The 22,470-nt window shown below is 38.5% G+C and overlaps 1 protein-coding gene across 1 annotated transcript; it reads left to right on the top strand.

The window, feature by feature from the left end:
• The first annotated feature begins 531 nt into the window (after positions 1 to 531).
• On the top strand, positions 532 to 22,469 carry LOC121958144 (mucin-5AC-like). Its single transcript, XM_042507017.1, has 5 exons — positions 532 to 728; positions 11,916 to 12,030; positions 18,705 to 18,887; positions 20,213 to 22,399; positions 22,464 to 22,469. The coding sequence occupies exons 1-5, from the start codon at positions 532 to 534 to the stop codon at positions 22,467 to 22,469; spliced, it is 2,688 nt and encodes an 895-aa protein (XP_042362951.1).
• Position 22,470: the final 1 nt, after the last annotated feature.

Raw genomic sequence — 22,470 nt, forward strand, 5'->3', positions numbered from 1 at the left:
TAACGGCTCAAGTGGTTTTTCATGGAGTATGTTGAGAAGCAATTGTGCTTTAAATTTTAAATCGGATTCATGGTGTGAGGGGTGTGGCCTTTAAAAACTTAAATATTTGGGCCTTCACGATAGCACCCTCATTTGACTGATTCGCGTAATATCTGTTGCATTTGCATACAATATAGTTTTAGCCATTCAGGCTTGAACTCCTTAAAATAAAACTTGGAGACAACTGCAACCAACTTTGAATAGACCCCAATAATTTCGTTTCATTTTCAGTATGTTACATAACATGGTAGGGGAGACTCACCGGGAGGCTGTCTGGGTGCTGCTGTTCAGAGGGCGTGTCGCCACACCTGAGCTCTGCACACAAAACGAGGCAACAGCTGTCAGCCTGTCATCTGTCAACCAGCGCTCGTCCGCTCCGCGACTGTTTTCATCAGCTTTTAATAAACCGATCATCACCGGAACAGTAGCTGCGACGCGTTTAAACACCAGCCAGTCCCGCTGTGTCCGCGCTGGCATCAAGGCCCGGCAGAGATGGCGAAGAATTCACCCAGGAGGTCTCTGAGAAGTTTGTTCTCCAAGAGAGAGGTCAACGTGGACGATCCGGCGGAGAAGGCTGCGGACCAGAACGAGGGAGAGAAGAAGAGATTTAAGTTTCTAAAGTTCAGGACAAAACCGAAGAATGAGTCTGGTCCCGTGAAGCCGGTTCATGAGAACCAGCAGTTGCTCAGGTATGCATGCAGAGTGTTGAGAGGCTGTCCATTTTTCATGCCTGTGCATGTGTCCTGTGTCTTATTTATGGACAAGCAGTGACATAAAGCAGCTTTTAAGAGTCCTAAAGATGCAGACAGTTTCAGTGTGTGTGGTTTGCAGCTGCCTCAAATTTATTGCTCCCTTTATATTGAACTTCTGGATACACATAATTCAGTTTGAGCTTTTTATGAGCTCATGCTGCTGTTGCTGTCTTTATAAATATGCACCAATAATGACGCTTTTCTATTGAGCCTTCATCTTACTTGTGTCCAATAATTCAGATCTCATCACACAGCAGGCTGTCCATGAATCAATGCAGAAATGTATTACTCAATATAGTATTTAATGAGGTTAATGAAAGCTAAAAAGGGTCATTTCCTCCATCATGCTAAATCCGTTTTCTTAGAATTACCATGACTTTGTAGATGATTGAGTTGATAGTGATTTAGATTGCCCACAAGGATATTTCTGTCTAGACAGGACTGTTGAAAGGGGGACTGTGAAATCCATAAAATTCAGTCCATCCTTTCAGTCATTATGTGATTGTGCAAAAGAGCAAATTAAATGTGGAGAAATTAAACCTCTGTCAGTTCTATGAAAGCTTGCAGAATCCTAAAAAGAAATGCCACAAAATAGCTTATGAATAATTTTAGAAAAGTCAAACATTGTAGCTAAAGCACTATTAGGTGTGTATTTAGTCAAATACAAACTACATGATTGAATATTGTATTTTATAATTTGAGGGGACTGACAACAACTCTGTTTCTCTGATCCAGGTACATTACAGAATTTCATCTTGGTTTGGTGATATATCAGTTGAGCAAAAATTACAAATAAGCAAACTGGTCCACATAGCAATGAAAGTGATGGGGATTATAAGTATCCCCTCTTTAAATACCATTTGGAAAGAAATGGTTAAAATGGTTAAGTAAAGGAGGAGATACCTAAAAAGGTTTAAAAAAGAAAATAAACAAAAAACTGGATGTTGCATGTATATGAATGCACTTTATGCTTGTACTTGTTTATGCTATGCACTTTCTGTCCATTTCTGCAGTGTATATATTGTTATGTGGCAGCCTTTTTGTGCAAGGCAAATTGTCCTAAAGACAAAAAGCAATCTTAAATCTTGAATTTTTGTTTGAATTAAATTATAATCTTTTTATTTTTTTATTTTTATAGGGTTAAAAATGCCAAAAGTGTTCTGGTAGAAACTTCTTTAGTTGAATATTTTCTCATTTATTAGTCTTCCATGATACCTAAACTGTTTGTGTTTTTGCTATGTGGGTGAAACAAGCTAAAGGTTGACTCCACCTGCGCTCTTTCACAGATTTTTCAGATGGAAACTGCCACTCAGCCATTAGCAAAAGAGTGCTGATTGTAATAATATTAACTGAAATGACCACCTAAAAAAATCAATTTATAGTAAACTATATTGGGAATATTTCAACCTTTACTTTGCCATCAGATAACCCTTTCCAACTGGGAGCCGAAGCCATTATATATCTTGCTTTAAAGACGGACTCTGTTGGAAAAAAGGTAATTTTACGTAACGGAACATGGGAATTGCTGGTCTGCCGCTGCCTCAATCAGTTTGTTTGTTTGTGAGGTTTAGATCCAAACTCACATGAAATCCCCCACAATACATTACTTAGCTTCTGAGCCAATTAGGGGGTTAAAGGAATATTGCTAATTTTGAAGTTTTATAACAATTCACAGAGAAGGATTGGCTCAGTCACATTATGCAGACTAAAGGTTTATATGCTGCAATGTCATCATGCAGAAACCTGCATCAGGCCATGCATGACATTTTTTTTAAGGGCTTGGGAAAATAGCATTTTGATGATAAAACTGTTACACTTTGAGCAAAATTAAATTTCTTTTCATATGGGAGTACACAAGGAACACTACTGGGAAGCTAAAGAAATATAAAAATCTCAAAAAACAATAAATACATAACTGAATAAATAAAGATCCACAACATTTGTCACGATGTTCTAACATTTTAATGACCCAACAGTTAATTAACTGAGAAAATAAATGGCAGTTTTATTAATAAGTAAAATAGTCTTTAGTTGCATCATGTATACGGAATTGCAAACATAAGTGAGAAACATTTGTGCAGACCACAAAGTAAAGGCTGTCTAATACTATTATCTGTTTAAAGCCAAAAAACAGATTCAAAGACAGATACAAGACAATCCCTGAAAAGCAGTCGTTTGTCCTTTTAGTCTTGGAATTTTAGGTATTAATGTCTGAGGCAGGTTGATTAACAGCTGAACTATTAAATCATTATTGTAAACAGAGCTAGAAACATTGGCAAGACTGATGTGCTAATCTGTAAAAAGTACAGGCCCCTCAACAAGCTAAACAACAGTTTAAAACTATGACCCTTAAACAAGGGTCAGTGTTTCTGAATTACAGTATATTTGTGCTTAGCCAGTACAGACAGGTCCAACAGTCCAAACTAGTGTGTTGCTTTAGTTTATCAGTGCAATTATCAGTGGACTGGATTGAATGAGATCGACCACAAGCATTCCTGTACAATCTAATCTGTTTCATTAACTCAGTAATCCAGTGTTACGAGAATATTTCTCCCACCTCTTTGTCTTTACGCCATTTTCTCCTCTGCTTAAGAAACTCTTACGCCTCTTAAAAGTCCTCCTCTCTACTACTAAGAGCTTTTCACCTTAGGAATTTTCCTAAGGGCTAAGATGCTTAAGAAATAACTTTTCTCTTTATCAAGACCTAGTCTTTTATAAGAGGAAACACTAAGAAAACATCATAATTACAAGAATTTTCTTTCAATTTTGTCTCTAGTAGCAAGTCTCTCTATTAGGTAGTTTTGTAAATGTGGCTGCAGGACTTATTACCACCGTGATAACTTCTATCAGACATTTCACTACACAACAAGAAGGAGACAGACATTCAATGGCCAAAATGGAAAATGCTCTTCCACAACGCGCCACATCCCAGCATATTAACCAACTAGATATACATGCCAAAAAAAACCAAACAAACCAACAAGTCATATATACACTTTTTTTTCAAAAAAAAAAAAAAAAAGAAAAACAAACCTATTTCAATGTGCATAACAACCATTTTACTATTTCGAGATGCTATCAAGGGCAGCACGGTGGCTTTGTGATTAGCACTGTTGCCTCACAGCAAGGGGGTCTCTGGTTCCAATCCCGGTTGGAACGGGGTTCGGTCCGGGCGGGGGCCCTTCTGTGCGGAGTTTGCATGTTCTCTCCGTGTCTGCATGGTTCTCTCCGGCTTCCTCCCACAGTCCAAAGACATGCAGCTCAGGTTAATTGGTGACTCTAAATTGCCCTTAGGTGTGACTGTGAGCGTGTATGGTTGTCTGTGTATATGTGTCGGCCCTGCGATGGTCTGGTGAACTGCCCGATGACAGCTGGGATTGGCTCCAGCCCCCCCACGACCCTTACAAGGATAAGCGGTTACAGAAAATGACTGATGAGGTGCTATCAAGCAGCCTCTGTCTGACAACTGTCTTAAAGCCTTGTGGGTACTGCATCTCTTTTACTGCAAAAGGCAGTTTGTTCCACTCCATGGTATCCACATAGCTAAAAAAAACAACTTAGAGGCCATGACCACCAAATCTGTCTATATGCTGGATAACACCCAACTGGGGTTGTTGCACGGGGTAAATATGCAGCGTTGCCATTGGAAATCATTTAAAAAATACAATGGCCTCAGAAAAAATGTTTGGTAGGCACGGCCCCTTACCCATCATGGTTTAGAATCTATAAAGGTTCAGGTTGGCTACCTGACTTCTTCAAATAACTGTTGAAGTAACGAGGGGCTCTGCCATTAAGATCCTATAAACCACATTTCGAGTAAGTTATATGACATGCTCTATCCTTCACTGGGAGCCACTGGAGCAAAGAGAACTAAGACCTGTAAAAACGACTACTGTGATTCAGCCTGAGCACTACCATGAATGTACTCCAAGGGACACTGGACTAAGCAAAGGCCAACAGCCAACATCAGCAAATATCGTACTGTCCAAGAAATTGATTTAATTTATTGTGGTGAAACCTTTGATTTACATCCCTATATAGCAGTATCATACATACACTTGGAATGCTTTCACAATTTAGTTTCAAGCATTTAACACATTTTGAAATGTCAAATGTCCTGAAATGTTTACAAAGGAGATGCACTGCTTTGTACAAACCTCACACAATATGTAAGCAAAGGAGTGTGAAGATACACAGGTGAGGCGGTGGCTGAGCCACAAGTCACATGACAGTACAATGTCATCATGTTGTTCATGTGGTTGAAGACCAGACCGAGTGACAGCATGTGTTTGCATAAGGAAAAAAAAAGATGGGCTGGCACTACGAGAATTGCCTTTGCACACAAGAGCAGCACACGAGGGTTACACAAGGGTAAAGTTTAACTGCACACACATTTAAAAAGATAAATACAAACATCAACTTCTATTGATTTCCAAGACAAAAGTATAATAACTCTAATAAGAATTAAAAGAAAAATATGTTATTCTTCTTCGTAGCCCCTCAGCCACTGATTTTACATAACAATAACTGAAATGAGCTATTATATTAGCGTTTTAATTTAAGGGATTTACCGTCTAAGAGTGCTTCCCTTAATTGTTGACACTGTGGATGGATGTCCTCGATCAGATTTAAATCCAGACATAGACTAACTCTGTTTTTGTTTTAGGTTGAAGATTAAAATTTAATCCATGTCCAAGGTTTTATCTGACTTGAGGATTTCAGGGATAAGAAATTCATCTTTGAGTCAGTTTGTTTGTTTTGACTCCATAGCAATTCATACAGTTCAAGGGGATGTCAAAGTCACATCAGCCCTTTTTGAAACTTTACCCCTTCTCTATGACGTGACAGAGGAAACACTCATGTTGCCTCTTCAAGGAAGTCAAACACACCCAGACTTTGACTGTCTGTCAAGGTTTGTCGGGCTCCTGAGCGGAGTTTTGGATTAAAAGATGTACTGTAGAGAAACCTGCAGCTCCACATGCCTACTGCATTGTTCTGGAACTACTAATCAATCATAATACAAATCCACACACACGCCATTGTGCCAAAGGATACATTGGCAGCATCTTAGTCACGGTTGCAGCTTCGATGTCTCAACTCAGCTGTGCCTAAATATCTGACATTATTTAAAACAATGAGGTCAAAGTGAGTCACTGTATCGTGAAACTTATTGTCTTTGTGAAGGAACTGTGGTTACATAGTTCGTTGCACACCTTTCAGTATAAATACTTGGTCATCCTCCTGCATTTTTATTGAAGCAGTGTAAACTATTATTGTGCCCTGGCCTGAATTGTAAGTGAATGTGAGTTGAGGTGCATGGAAACAGACATCTGTTCCTCGGAAGTGTGATGTCTTCCCTGTTTTTTTATTGTCAAATGAGCACTTCAAAGGATACAGTGCTGAAACAAAACTCATCTGTTAACTGACGGATCAATAAAGGAATCTACATCGAATTCTCAAAAAAACTGCCTCAAGTGATGTCACTTAAGTTGGGATCAGTTGGGGCTGAAGTCTAAGACGTTAAAAAATGAAATGGTGCGTAGTTAGAAAGAACCAGATCCTCTGTAGCACACTCTTATCTCCACTCAACGCTCATCCCAAATGCCAGAATAAATGGCATAATTTATATTTTTCATATATAGTGGATATACAGAAGGCTGTCGTAGCCATACTGCTACTGCAGTAGACTGCCCCAGTAATGAGCCAGCCCGTTCTCACCCCAAAGTCATCAAATACCACAGCATTGTCAGTAATTTCAGCATAAGATACCAATGCCAAAAGCCACTTTTTGGAGCAGTACAATTCTGCTATATAATATGTCACTGAACTGCGTCAAGTTGAAACGCTGCCGGTGCCGAAGAAGCTGGAAGGCCCCTGCAGGGCAGGTGGGAGAGATAGTGGTGTGTCCAACTAACTGCAGACTTTCACCCGCATACACGGTGTTCCCTTCCCATATGACTTAAGAGCCAAACCACAGTTTTTTCTCTAAACCTAACCACATGCTTTTGTTGACATCCCTGCATTGAATGCAGTGTCCCAGAACATCAACAGCAGATGCAGGAGGATACCTAGAGCGAAATAAGTACACGCAAGTCCACTGACAAGGCAAAATGTGACGACTTGACGTGTGCATCAGCCACCAGAGCCCAACTGATACACTTTTTTTAATTGATGTCGTAGTTGAGTTTTTATTAAGGGCAAAATACAATGAATGCTATGAACACTAAATAGAATTTTGCCAGACACTTTTTGACAGGGTTCCCCCTGTGACAGCCTGACAGCCACATCATGACCCCACCACTGTTAAATGCTCAAGTGTGTGCCATTATTGGTTGTATGTGAGGTGTTTCAAGTCAAAGATTCCTCAAACTGACTGTCAGATATGCATCAGTTCAAACATGAATGTGAACTGTCTCAGAGGAAAGAAGCCGTGTACTGTGACGTAGCCCATTACTCCTTTCAGCCTCAACAAAGGCAGAGTATGCCAGATCCACTTCTTACATTCTTATCTTTCACAATAAAAGCTTTAGACATACACACTGTGTAACCTTTTACCAAAGGGACATCAAAAACACTGCAAGGATTTTGCTAAAAAGTAACTCAATGAAATAACTTAACAGTAGCTTAGACTATACAACAACTTCAGACAGACTGCCAGACGCTGCTCTGCGTTAATATGATCTCAGTAGTTGTTGCAAATTTGCATCACTGCCAGTGCATCAAAACCTTTTATTGAAGTGTTGAAATAATCACAAATTTGCAAAATACAGCATTTTTTTTTGTAGTTTACTCCCCAGTGTATAAAGGCCTTTATTCTGGTGGCTGCACTGAGTGGCTTGCAGCTTGAAGCTATCGTAGCCATTAATGGTGTAAGACACCCATATCTCCAAAGAGATATGACAAAGACAAAAGACGAGTGTCTAATACTTGGATACCAGACAACAATGCTGGTATCCAAGTATTAGACTGATGTGTTGCAACATTACAGGACTCCTACATGACTTCTTTTATTCTTCAGATCTTTTACATCTAATTTTGAAATCATTTTTGAACTTTTTTTGTTTGTTTTGTTTTGTTGTGGTAGTTTTTTTTTTAAACAGTACTTCATTATTTGAACCATTTGTCTTGAATTCATCCTCAGGTGGTGTTCTACTTTTCTTTACTTGTCTAGCCAGTATTGGCAGAACAGGTGAAATAGCAGAGGAGGAATTTATGGAGCTGGATTCAGTGAGGCTAAAGAAAGCTTGCTTAGTAAAATCAATGGTGGACTTAAAGTACTAAATTGGAAATACTGCTGTTGAGTTTATTTCATATTGGTTCCATTCAGTCTATTGTTTTTGGTTAAATAGGGGCATTGATTCCAAATGACACCAGAGCCTAAAAAATGCTAGCCTTGAATCATTATCAGTCAGACGAAAGATAAAGATGATCCATTGTTCAGTGGATCATTTCTGTCTCTGCAGACAGTATTCAATAATTTATTGAGTTTAACTAACTATCCTGCATGAGTCTCTACAGAGAAAGACATTAAAAGCAGCATCAGTGTTGTCTTATTAAAGTCAAGTGAACAAATGACTGTGATGACGGGTGATAGCTGTGTGCTCTGAATAATGGAAATAGTTAAGCATTAACTCTATCACATCCCCTTCATTCAGTAGCTTGTGTGATATATAGTAGTGCATGTGGCTATACAGCAGTAAAGCCCCTGTTATATAACAGCAACATAATGATACTGAAAACCTTCAATTAAGTTGCATTTGAATTCCAATTAAAATGGCATTGTGTGTGCTGCGCAGACAAACTGTAATTATAACACAGAGAACGATGACCTACATAGTTATCCGTCTTCTCCCTCAGGTCCTGGTTACACATGCTTGAATGTGCCAACATGCAAGGCCATAAACACAAAGGTTAACAAAGACTGCTCTGGAGGGGACACAGAGTGTAAACTTGGCCTCCCAAAAGTAATTTTTGCTCTGACATTTCAGTTAGAAGTCATCCAACAGGATTTTAGTAGCCATTTATGTGTTTACCAAGAGTTAACTGAGAAGATGGATAGCTGTCTTGACTTTTCAGTAAATATGAAGCTGGAGGTATCAGAACGGTTAGCTTAGCTAAGCATAAATACTGGAAACAGACATAGCAAGCTTCAAAGTTAACCAATTACGCCCCCCACTATCTCTGTAGTTCAGGTTAGCTGTTTTCCCTGCTACCAGTCTCTATGCTAAGCTAACTAGCAGTTGACTCCAGCTACATTTATACTGAACAGTGAGAAGCATATTGAACTATAATGTTCTAATATGTGTCCTTTGCATATCGTGAGAACCTTTCATCCTATGTCATACTTGTTGGGTGTATTGCTGGGGACCTAAGGATGTCCATTGTTTAGTTTGGTGCAGTTTTGACATGTGGCACTTTCAACATTAATAAACTTTAAATAATGAAAGCAAACTTTGTGGCTTTGTGCAGCAGCTGTGGTGGGGCTTTTGGGCTCAGCAGAGAGCGTTAATACTTTTTTAAATATCAAACTATTAACTAATAATGATAACACCACAAAGTAAATGTCCTGCATTTAGATTTTTGTGTGTGAAAGAGGAATTATTAGCATGTTGAATAGTTTAATAAATCATAATGCATCATATTCTAATTTTCAGATTCTGTGAGTAAAATCTGAATCTGCAACATGACCAATAGCACATCTTTTTCTGTAAATGTAGTGCAATGATTTACGCTGAAGTGGAAGTACACAGTAATTAAGTAGTTAACTGCTAAGTTGCATATTTTTACGTGCTTTGGGATTCTTTTGTATGTCTTTTCTTGATACAATTAGTTAGAATAGTAATATAATTCAATATTTTTTCATATCTGACCATCATAATAGATCTCGCTGTTTGGGGGCTCAGGTTTATTGCTCAGGACTCAAAGAAGCGTAGTGTTGACTGTAAGTTGTTTTTGTACAAGCGGCTCTTGAGAAAACTGCAAACAGCACCACAGGCCATGCATTCAGCCTGTTCGATCAGGCATGTTTTAAAAAGGCACTGCACTAGTTTCCAAAAATTACCATTAGTATTAATAGTATGGTGCCTATTTTTGTCTGCCTGCATACAGAAAACACGTGGCTTAGCTGCAGCAGGAGTCTACCAGTCTGTAGAAACAAATGCAAACGTGTGAGTTTCACCGCTGAAGGCCTTACACCCCCCCACCCCACCCCACATCAATCTTGTTCTTATGCAAACAAACATTACCACATTTTATTGCACATGCAACCAGCGAAAGTAAAGAAAGCACTGTTGTCTCTCAGTTACATCCTGTTGAACCTCATCCAAATGAAGTCTGTTTTTTTCTCTTCAGAATGACAGGTGTTGCTATTGTAAGTTCACAGAGTGTATGTTTCATTGTGTTGGCACGTAAACACACATCCCCTAAGGACAAGATATGACTCATTATCTTATTTGCGGATATAATTTCTGTCAAAAATTATATTTGTCGCACAGTAGTTTTTATTCTTTGACTGATTAGCTGGATGCTGTTGAGCAAATACATGACATGTTGTAGCTGTTTAAGTACATAAACTGTGCACATGTGTGTTTGTCTATTTGTCTTTTTACACGAATCTGTGTCCATGTGAGTCTGTCATATGATATTACACAGTCAGCTGTTAAAAAGCTGCATTACGACTAAAACATGAACAATTATCACCTTTATAGGTAAGAGAAGGTCATGCTCCCACAGGGTGTGCATTGTTGTTGTTACAGTTTTGAAAGTATTGATTTACTGATACATACCGCTTCCAAATATCTTAAACAATTTCAATACTCATTTCCCTATTATTGATACACTCAAAGCTGGGCTTTGTCGTTATCACTTATTGTTACTGTTTACTACAGTCATTCTGCTGTTCTCACCTGCCTCACCACTTCACTACATGGGATCAAGACACAGACTTTGTGCTGACTTTGCCACTTTTTGTAGTTGTTGTTTTGTGTCTCTTTATAGTTGTCAGCATCTTTTTGTGGTTTTGTCTCTCTTTGAGGTAACTTTGTGTGTCCTTGAGGTTGTTTTGTGATTCTTTCTGAGCATTTTGTGTCTCTTAATATTTTCAGTCATTTTATGTCTTTCTGTTGTTCTATTGCATGTCTTTGACAGCTTTTGTCTGTTTGAGGTATATTTTTACTTATTTTATGTCTCATTTTAGTTGTTTTTTATCTCTTCATAGTTTCTTTGCATCTCTTTGTGGTTCATTTTGAGTCTCTCCCTGCCCGATACATGTTAATTTGAGTTACACTTTGTTAGCGAAGGCCAGAGGGGCCCCTGACACTGTTGGCCCCTGAGCCTGTGCCAAGTAGGCCCGCTCTGTAAATCATCGATGGCTGTCACTAATGTTTGCCTGTAATTTGACTTCTTGCATTGTCCACTTGAAAAACAGCTTTTGTTTTTAAAGGGACATTTATGTAATTTGCCTTATGTGATGACAGCTCAAGCTCTACTGATGGAGCCTCTTTGTTGACTTTGAAGCCCCTGCAGCATCACACAGATGCCGCCGTCCAGGGACATGAGACAGTAAACAATGCTGATGAAGCTAAAAGCCTGTTGTTTTGCAACAAAGTGGACAAAAGTTAATCATCTTAATTAAAAAAATCTTTTTGAGGTTTGTAGCTAGCAATGTCTTATTTTAGGTGACGGCTTATGTAGCTCTCAAGCATGTCTTTATGCGCATTAACTGAATCCTGATGGCATAATTATGCTTTGTTCTACAAAAAAGTCTCGCTTAACATGGAATGCGGTTCAAAGGATCACAAACCTACTCTCTGTTCAGCTGGTTCTATTCAGCATTCCCTAAACATTGATTCACTGCATATGTCCTCCCTTTTGAACAGCACTGCATATCCTACAGGATGACATATATGTCTAGTTTTCATCATGTAATACCCCATTGCAGCAGTATACTGAACTGCATATTGCACATTAATTAATCTTAAAGGTTGTCTTCACAGAATTTTAAAAAAGTGTCAGATTATTCACATTTTTTTGTGCTGTGGGAAACATTTCAAAATACTATTTTAGGTGACACATTTGTGGATTCGGTTTCCTCTAATTTCACATTTATGACTGTTTACTCCTCAGTGGTGCTGAGCCAAATAACACTGCAGAGGAGGGAGGGACCTGGGCTGACAACATCTCAGACAACATCGCCTCAGACAACAAGTTTTCTCTGTACGGCACCGCGCCCAGGTCAAAGGTCAGTCAAGGTTTTTGCATTGTTGAATTCTTTTAACTATACTATTAGAAATGACCATCAGTTCACTTTTTTACCCGCAAAATGAGCATTTGTATATCAGTTATGCTGTGTTACCCTGCCCTGAATTTGAGAAGGAAACTATATTTCATAGTTGATTGGGACTATGTTTAACCATACCAAAACATCCATTTACAAACTCCCTCACAGCTCCTACAGTATAATCCAAGTCTCATTTATGAATATGCTCAGTACTTCCCAAACATATGCATTTTCAAAACCTTACTATTTCAAACAGAACAGAAATTAAAACTATGCTCTTTTTAACATCTGGCTTTAACATTAAGGTTTTTTTATGTTCATATGTTTGTGTTTTAGCAAAAATGCATGTGTTCAAGAAGTATTGAGTATTGACTCGATAAATAACACCATTACTGCAGGAGCTGTGAGTTTGTAAAATTATGTATTTATCTAGTTTTACTGTTGTTAGACATGGTCCCCTATCAATCAATAAATCAACATTTTGATCATTTTCTGCATAGGTTTGCAAGGAAAAACATTTTCTTTACAAATTCAAGGTAATATGGCATGACTAACTGACTAACAAAAGGTTATTTTGTGAGTGACGTGTTCCTCAAAGTACTCAAGCAGTCGAGCAGGAAAGATTTTTGACTGGATCATGTCAAGAGGTGTGTGTGTGTGTGTGTGTGTGTGTTAGTTAAAGTGTTTTAGCAAGCCACATGCCCATAATGCTATAACTGTGCATTCAAAATAGCATTATTTGATGGCACCTGATATGAGTACTAATGCTTTAAACTTGAAGCAGGCAGTGTTTTATAGTCACACATATTTTGGTTATGTCAATTACAATGTACCCTATTTTGTAATAATAGTGAAAAAATGTATTAGCACAGCATTAGACTGAGTATGCAAAAAAGGTTTGGCTTTAAGCATGAAAATGTGCGCTGTGTCTGTGTGTCACACTGCACTGGGTGAAAGGGTTTTTACCCGAGTCAAGTGTCTCATTAACAAACTAAGTGATGTTTTTAGGGGATTTCAAATTCAAAATAGTTAATTTGTTTTTTAGTTGACAGACCATTATCTCCTGTAATGTCCAAATAAGCTTTAAAGGACTTTATTCGCATTAGTTTCAAAGCTTTCCCAACTCAGATCAGTATACACTGTAAAAACACAAGAAAACCTTACTTTAAGGGAAACAGTGTTTGAAACTTCAGGAGTGGCAGTTTTAGGAGGGCCCCGCCTTCCTCTTATGGATGTTTAACATTCTGTGCAAAATCTCTACAGACAGCATAACCATTACTGAGAGAGCATCCAAACCAACTAAAAGTGTCAAATTTCCCTGAAAACTGAACCAGGAGACAAAAGCTTAAAAAATATTTGAGAGCTTAGTTAGCACCGAGCGTCTGTGCAACCAGCAAATCAGCCTCCAGGGAAAACATTTCAACATTTTTTACAAGGTTGTTTTCACTGCTTCTCACAGCCCAACTGACTCTAATGTGACGCAGTCAGAAACTGATGAAGCTTAAAGGCCTTAAGTTAGTAACTTTTATGAAAATAACATATATTCTGATAAAAGTATATCATGAAAAATCATTTTCCTCCTCCTGCTTCCTCTAATGGCATTAACGAGAATCTACCGCGGGCACTGAAAACGACCAATCAGAGCTGAGAAATCTGTAATGCAGCTGTCAATCATGTGCTTCTGACTGCGCAAGATTTAAACATTATGGCGTTCTCTAAGATGAGCTGCAATATAAGACAGCACATTGGTGCTTGGTGAGCTAGCAGTAAATGCATGCTACCTTTGCAGTTAAACAGTTGGTGGGTGTAGTTCAGTATGAAGAAAATAGTTCCTACGTTAAACCGCTCACAACAAGGTCTGTGGATTATCTTGAGTAAACAGGTCATGATATTTGTAAACAGAGACTGGTCAGTTTTTTTAATCTATTTTTTTTTTGCTGCTTTGAGACATGCGGAGAGAAATACATTTGTGCTCTGCAAAGTAGGTTTAGTCATATTGTGAATCATAATTTATTAATAATATATGGCCTTTAGTTACACAGGAACATTATGACTATAATAATAGGCAATTAAATTTGTCAACTGCTCAGTCCAGCTCAGCAAAAGCTGATGGCTCATTGCCAGGCTGGTAACCAGTTTTAAACTTGGTGCTTTGCCCTACCCAGGGGGTTGTGAGGCCTTTGTGATAAAGAAGATAAGAAAACATTTTATAAAAAATATACAGTAGGTCAATATATCGGCATTTCATTAATTTTAGTGAAGACGATTAAATTAAATTTTTATTTCTCAAAATTCAGATAAGCCTAAAAGATGTGTTAAAAAACAAGTCCCACTGAATATCGGCACAGTGAAGTTACTCTAAAAGCCTCAACCTGCATTACAAAAGTACTCTTTTAAAACAACCAAGAGCTAATAGAAGAATGGTCAAGTGTTAGGGAGAAGACAACACTGAATTTCTGTCAAAATAAGCCTATTAAGTATGTATGATTGTTATTTTCAAAGAAATTCAAAATTCACACACACACACACGTATATATTACAGACAGTCATATAAAAAAAGTTTCTAAATTATCAGGAAAACTATCACTGATGCAATTTTCACAGACGACAGTCTGCTCAATATCCATCCAAAATGCTAACTTAAGACAAATTACCTGCAGTTATTGTGTTCACTGTTTGTTAATTTTACAGTTTATCAGTTGTTACATACTGTTATAGGTATATACTAAATATAACGTAAAATTTCTATAAAATGTCACATAGTCAGAGGGTTTTCAGGATACTTGATAAAATGATATCAAATGGAAAAAGGAAGGGGATAACTCCACCCTACCCTAATATTAAAGCATGACGAGCTTTTTGCTCTGACGAGACAAGGAGAGAATGAAGCCACAACATCTGATTCTCTGAAACGTCTCTTTCTCTGCTGCCTGGAAGGCTAACGGGATAATATTCTGTTAAAACTTGATATATCAGTCCCTGTGGCGATAAATATCTGGCACATGATTCTGCAGTTTTAAATGAAAAAAATTCAATTAGCTTTTTGTCCCTCAGCCATGTCACTTTCTATCTTGTGACATATGTAGGATAACATCAGTCACTGAGGATGACATATTTATTGCGGGTTCGTTATTTTGGTTGGTCAAAGTAATTGTGGCACATTATTTTTTCCTGTTTAAACAGATCAGAACATTTTAAAAAAGGCACTTTTACTTTGGTTTTGTAAGAGATAGAGACATGGGAGCTAATCTAATTTTATCTTCAAAATCAATACAATTATTTCATTATATTCCATGTTTTGGTCGTGGTTGTATTCATATCAGAGTTTTGCTCTCAGATAGAAAGACTTGCATGTAGGTTTCCTTTTGGCCTTCTAAAGATGTTAAAACTTGTCTGAACAAGAATGTCCTTGGGGGCAATTTTTTTGTGTGTTAGGGTGGAGTAAAAAGGCCCCCTGTTCGGTGACTTCATGAACCCCTCTTTATGGGTAACTGGTTTGCAGAAACTCCCTTGAGGTCTTGCTTACACAATCATAACCACCTTATGCTCACAGGCACTCACTCACAGATAATCCTGATATACACCAAGCAAACAAGCACAATCTTTATTACCTACTATATTTACCCAATGCTATTATTCATTTACACTCACACTTAATAACTACTCATATAATCTCAATTGGTTACACCCACAAAAAGACAAACAACTGCCTGCAGCTGACCAACATACAGACATACAGACTGCTCTCTAGAGGGCAGCGTACCTCAAAAAATAACAGTATGCCTGTGCACAGTTCAAATTCACAACACTTGTGATTGGTGCATATTCACAGGTGGAGGAAGGATTCTGATCCTTTACTTGAGTACAAGCTCTAATACTACACTGTAAAAATACTCTGTTATATATATATACACACATGTATGTGTGTGTATTAGATATGAATTTGAGTCAGAGATAGGAGAAATAAACCAAAGATTTTCCAGAAGAGGGCGCCAGGGCTTTACTTAACAGCAGCGCTGCGATGAAGCGCTCTCTGATCTGACTGCTTTGTAGTTGAGACCTACAGGACAGACTGTGTGGAAGAACATAGTGATCCCACACAATTGTTTTACTTAAATTATAATCCATTGATCTGGCAGCTGCTACATACGGAGCAGCATATGAGCATGGCATTCAGGAAGTGAATGTATAAATGCATTAAATGTGTGTTTTCATTGTATGGTGGGAATGTGTCAGCTCTCAAAATGAGAGTAATGCTAACATGAAGATCTGAATTCTTGCTTTGCATGTGAACAAATGAAGCTGAGTGAGCTTTAAAGCATGCTATAACAGTCTTTAAAAAGGCAACTGAAATTTGTTGTGGCTGCATTTGTAGACCAGATCACAAGATATCATATCAAACATTCAAATGCTGGAGGCAACCTTTCGTAGACATGGGTCATTGAAGAAACTACCAAAAGGATTACATCCTAGTGCAAGTGTGAAACAAGCCACACTTTTTCGGAACACAAAATGAGCCACACTTTACCCTGCATCATAAAATTCCCTCCAAAAGTCATATATTAATTCATTTCCAACATGGAAAGCGAATTACTATCAATTAATGTTACAATTATATAATTATACAATTACATATTATACAATTCCTGGTGTTGTTGCACCAAAATTACTAGCTTTTTGCAATATCCAGTGGAAATTCCATTCTGGAGGACAGCAAAAAATTAAACATTTTTAACTTTGGACAGCATACCGTTGCTGGTATTCTCAGGCAGCCTCGCCTAATTTTGCCATCCTGTTCTCCTTCACTAAAATGACATCTGGTTTGCCATTTAGCATCTGCCTGATTCGATGTGAACGCAGCATCAGTTTGTGTGCTTATGCACCTTAAAGCTACAGTTGACAACTTTTATTAAAATAATTTGTCATATGGTGAAACTGTAACTGTGTACATGAGAGATAAATCATGTTCCTCCTCTTCCAAAGAACCACCACATGAACAAAAACAAGCCAAGCCCACGAGTCTCTAACATGGCTGTAAATCCTGTCAATCATGCAGCAACTGAATCTCGATTCATATTTGATTAGTGCTGCCTAGTTTAAGTTTGACCGCAGATCACGAGCAGTGATTCACAGCTTCATTAGAGACTCTTCGGCTCTGATTGTTTTTTCCCTCCACAGGCGGTAAGGTCATCAGTGGCACTACAACGCAATAGAGTAGGCAGATGATATGATTTTTTTCCCAATATTATCTGTTTCATTTAGTGTTGTGTCGACATATTGACAGCAAATATGCAAAAAAGGTTTTTGTTCTTTTTTTTTTTTTACCAAATTTAGCATTTATGTACTTTTTCAATGTGTCTCACACAGTCACTACAGCCTCAGCTAAGACTCCACTGTGATTGCTGTAGTTGCTTCTTGTACATTTTAAACTATCCATCGCAGAGGGAAGAATTTGTCAGGCACACCCAGTTTAAAACCTGGCTCATAGCAGTGACAGAGATGGCAGGGCCTCCTTTGTCACCAGAACAGAGTCCCCTTTATCTTGTAATCAGTGTTTGCCTGCAGGAGCACACATTGGTGTCTTTATGGAATATCTGATAGGAACACATGGGTCACACAAGGTGCTCTCCCAAGGTACTCTGCGTCTTTTTAAAACTTCTGTCCTGCTAGATTTATACTTATTTCATATTTTTTATTTATATGTATACTTATTTAATTAGCTTTAGTGACACTCTGTCAGCTATGACTTATACTTCAAAATCCATGTACCATTTTAAGCAGTCAAAGTTATTTCATGACAAACTGATTCTTACTTGCCTACGGCTGTATATGTTATTTGCGGTAAATTATAATAATCTCTGGGCTACAAGTTACAAAATATAGTCACTTCAATATTTCAATTAGTACAATATGTAAATATTTAAAAATAAAATATGTATAGTATGCTGAGTATGTCAGTGTGTAAAAATATAAACATAAGAAATACAGTAATAGACAATTGGTACTGATATTTGAATATTTAAATTACAATATGTATAATGTGTTGAGTGTGTAAAATATATAATATATAAAACTTTGCCTTATACTAAAATGCAATGTATAAAACTAGTATATAAGTTAAAAATTTAAATATGTTTTCAAGGCCTCATAATGAACAAGAAGATATATATAATCAAGATGAACAATAAGAATATACACGGTACATACAACGTGTAACATGTTAAAATATAGTCTACATTCAAGAGTTGAGATACCAGGTTTATTTGATCGTGTTCTATTAGTCTTTCATTTTTTTTCAGGGTGGAGCAGCTTTTACTGCTTGGAATGAAGTTCGGGTGTTAACTACTCTCCTCGTGCTATGTCCTCATTCTTACCTATGAAAGAAGCAGGAGGTTTTTAATTAATCCTTTGCAAGCGCTTGATAATGGTTAGGTATGTTTGGTATGTAGGAAATGAATTTGTAGTTTATATTTTATGTAATAAAGAGTAATTGAGGTTACGCTCACAATACATAGTAATGGTTAAGGCAATAGATTTCTAGATGATTTTAGAAACATGCTCATTCAGAGTTAAAATTTATCTTTAAATTCAGTAAATTAGCATTTCTTCCTTCCTCTCCCTCTCTCTCTTTCCAGCTCTCCATCCTTCCCTCTACCTCTAGCAAAGAACTGAGCTACTCAGAGTTGGACCTCCGTAAGCCCAAAAGGATTTCTTCCTTCTCCTTTGGTTTTAGAAGGAAGAAGAAGAATGATGATGAAGAGAGTATCTCTAGGAGCACTGCCGTCCTTCATAGGCCGGGCAGTGAAGAGCCAAAAGAGGTAACACCGTGCCCCAACTGTGTTTCAAATTCATTTCTGACAAATTATTTTTTCTGTGAAGAGCTGTATGCAACATTCAGAGCATTAATACAGCATCAGTGTGTCCTGAACAGAGAATGAAGTCACACTCCCTATAAGTGTGTTGTAATCTGAGCTTCTCTGTGGTTTGTTGTGGTGAGCTGGTCCGGTGGCACATGCCGAAGTGCATGTGTGTCCAATTGGCTAGCTAATAGCTGCTGCTCTGCACTGTGCTCAAACAAAAGTTACTGCTGATATCAGAATTGCATCAAGCATAGTGTGTATCCTCCTGTTCCCCCCAAGTAACAACGTTAACTCTGTCAGCAATATTGCTATTGAAGTTGTACAGACAACTCATATGCTCTGAATAATGCATAGAGCCCTTTTGATTTTTCCAATTTTTGTGTAGAAACTTACTACACACATTTTATGATCATACTGTTTTGTCTGATTTATCCAGTTTGTACTTCTCAAGTATTATTATATATATGTATTTTCCATATTACCATTGTTGGGTTAACCATTTGTCTTTCTGAGAGATAACTCCTAGGAAAATCTTTCTAATATCTCTTGGTCAGTGGACAGAATATTGTTTTGATCCAGAGTGTTACAAGAGTTTTTAAAGTGCCTACAATGGCTAGTTTTATAATAACAATACATTAAATGACAATGGAAAACATTTAAGAAAGTTAAAGTCACTTGTGAGTCTTAGCTCCTGTTTTTACTTTCTGTCTGTAAATTAATTGTTTTATTCACTCTCAAGGGATTGTTTTTGGCTGTAACCGACAGTTGTTGTCAGCGGAAAAGCTCAAAAAAACACAGTGTACTACCTGCTCAGCACCAAAGTGCAGACAGACACAGTTACTAGCTGGTGAACACACTGGAGCATTCAGCAGCTAAAGAGCAAGATATTTCCCTTAGGAGTAGGGAGAGACCAAAAACCGTTTCCTAATTTCTTGCAATTTGCAGGACATTTCTTGTCAAATTGCTCACTGCCTTTGTTCCCATGTTGCCTAAGATATCAAACCAAATTTGCTCAAGTTTCAAAACTAATGTCAATCAAGGTTTCAAAGGGTTAAAAGGTGTGTTCAGAACTTGTTCCCTTGCTCGTAGGTGGCCAAAAAACAATTATTGCAGGTTTTAGTATTCTAAAAAGAGTTGTTTGTTGTTTTGAAAGATCAGCAGGGAATTATATTTCAGAATGACATAATGCTTGACCCTGTGGCTCTACTGTAATGATGAAACCAGAGAGGTGCAGACTGGGTCTAACTTATACATATCTGCATATGCAAATGATCTTGTTCTAGACTCCTCTGCGTCTCAGTCAGATGGAGCTGGATAAGGACAACACGAAGATGACGATCAGCATGTCTCAACCACAGCTTGACATCAGCAAGAAATTTGACATCCCTTCTCCTCCCCCTTTAGCCACAAACCAGTTAGACTCATCTTTCACTCTGCCGAACCAATCAGGGTCAAATGTCAATATAGACACACAACAAGAAGTGAAAGAACCTCTGACAAACGGCTCCGCTCTTTCTGACGAACACGAGGAACCTCAGAAAGCCCCGATTGCTACCATCCCTGAGCTGCAGCTGGATAGTCTAGACTCTTCAGAGGAGAAAGAGACCATTCCTGTTCATGAAAACTTCAATAAATCTGACACCACAACACTTACAGAAATCACCTCCGTTGTCAATAACCAGATTGAATCTATCTTTACAGCTAGCCAGCCTTCAATTGTGCCTGACACCTCTGATGACAGAATAGCAGTTGCTGATTCAGTCATCACAAACAACGGTGTGTGTGATGAGGACATCCTCCAGCAGTCTCACACAAAAATAGAAATCTCTCTTACTGAAACCACCAGAGATATATTATCACATCATCAACCTGACGCCCCTGACACAGCTGGCAATGCAACTCAAAATGGTGAACTCTCTGTGCCAAATACTGACTCCAAAATTGACACCACAATTACAGATTCGACCCCTGTTCCTCTCGCTGACAACTCGGCTCTAAGCGCAAATTCTGCGTCTGTCCATCAAGAAGTCTCAATTTCTCACACTGTTCCTGAAACTGCCATCAGTGTGACAACAACCTCCTCTGTTAGCAAAGAGAAGAGCACTTGTCCTGTCAGTCAAGAAACAGTTTATGAAGCGTTGTATGACTCACTACTCCCCCAGAGTTTTACCTCAGAAGTATTGTCATCCCTCTCAAAACCTCTGCCTCAAATCCATACTGAGATAAGACATCAAGAAGTCTCAGTTTCTTGCACTGATAGATCTGTTCCTGAAACTGCCACCAGTGTTACAACAACCTCCTCTGTTAGCAAAGAGAAGAGCACAATTCCTGCAAATCAAGATAAAGTTCTCCCCCAGAGTGTTGCCTCAATGGAAGTGTCAACCCTCTCAAGCCCTCCACCTCAAATCAACACCAAGATAAGACATCAAGAGATCTCAATTTCTTGCACTGATGGATCTGTTCCCGAAACTGCCACTAGTGTAAGAACAACCTCTTCTGTTTGTGAAGAGAAGAACACAAATTATGGAGCGTCGTATGACTCCCTTCTCCCACAGAGTTTTACCTCAGTGGAAGAATCATCCCTTTCAAATCCTCCGCCTCAATTCAGTACCGAGATAAGACGTCAAGAAGTCTCAATTGCTTGCACGGATGGATCTGTTCCCAAAACTGCCACCAGTGTCACTACCACCTCTTCTGTTAGCGAAGAGAGGAGCACTCGTTCTGTCAGTCAGGCTACAATTTATGGAGCTTTATATAACTCCCTTCTCCCCCAGAGTTTTACCTCGGGGTTAGTGTCAGCCCCCTCAAACCCTCCACCTCAAATCAGTACCGAGATAAGAGAAGTCTCAGTTTCTTGCAATGATGGATTTGTTCCACAAACTGCCACCAGTGTTACAACAACCTCCTCTGTTAGCGAAGAGAAGAGCACACATCCTGTCAGTCAGGATAAAAATAATGGAGCGTCGTATGACCCCCTTCTCCCCCAGAGTTTTGCCTTGGAGGTAGTGTCACCCACCTCAAACCCTCCCCCTCAAATCAGTACTGAAATAAGACATGAGAGCACCAGATCAGGACCCATCATGGTTAAAACCCACAATGAACATCACACAGAAACCAATGTTACATACTCCCTCCTGTCAACTTCTAAGGACTCGTCTCCTCACAGAACAGATGATGCAGTAGGCGGCTGTATAAACAGAAATTCTTCCGTTAGTGAGATAAAGGGGGTTCCTGCTACCTCCAGATTTAATCCTACTTCTTTCCAGCCTCAACAAAACACAGAGATCTACAGTAGGTATCTACTATCGTGTCCCATTTCAGATTATAAACCAGATGACAGTGGTAGCATTTGTTACTCAGAGCTAACTCGTTCCCTTTCAGAGGTGAAATCTGACAGCTCTAGCCTCATTCAAGACAATGTCAGGTCAGTTTCTGTGGTTGAAAGCCCTGCCCCTCCTGCTTCTGACGATGTAACGTCCCAAGAGACAGATGCTCAGGTTACAGACTCCAAACGGAGAGTGATTCTAGTCAAAGAGTTAGT

Source organism: Plectropomus leopardus, chromosome 18 (genome assembly GCF_008729295.1).
Source record: "Plectropomus leopardus isolate mb chromosome 18, YSFRI_Pleo_2.0, whole genome shotgun sequence".
NCBI lineage: Eukaryota > Metazoa > Chordata > Actinopteri > Perciformes > Serranidae > Plectropomus > Plectropomus leopardus.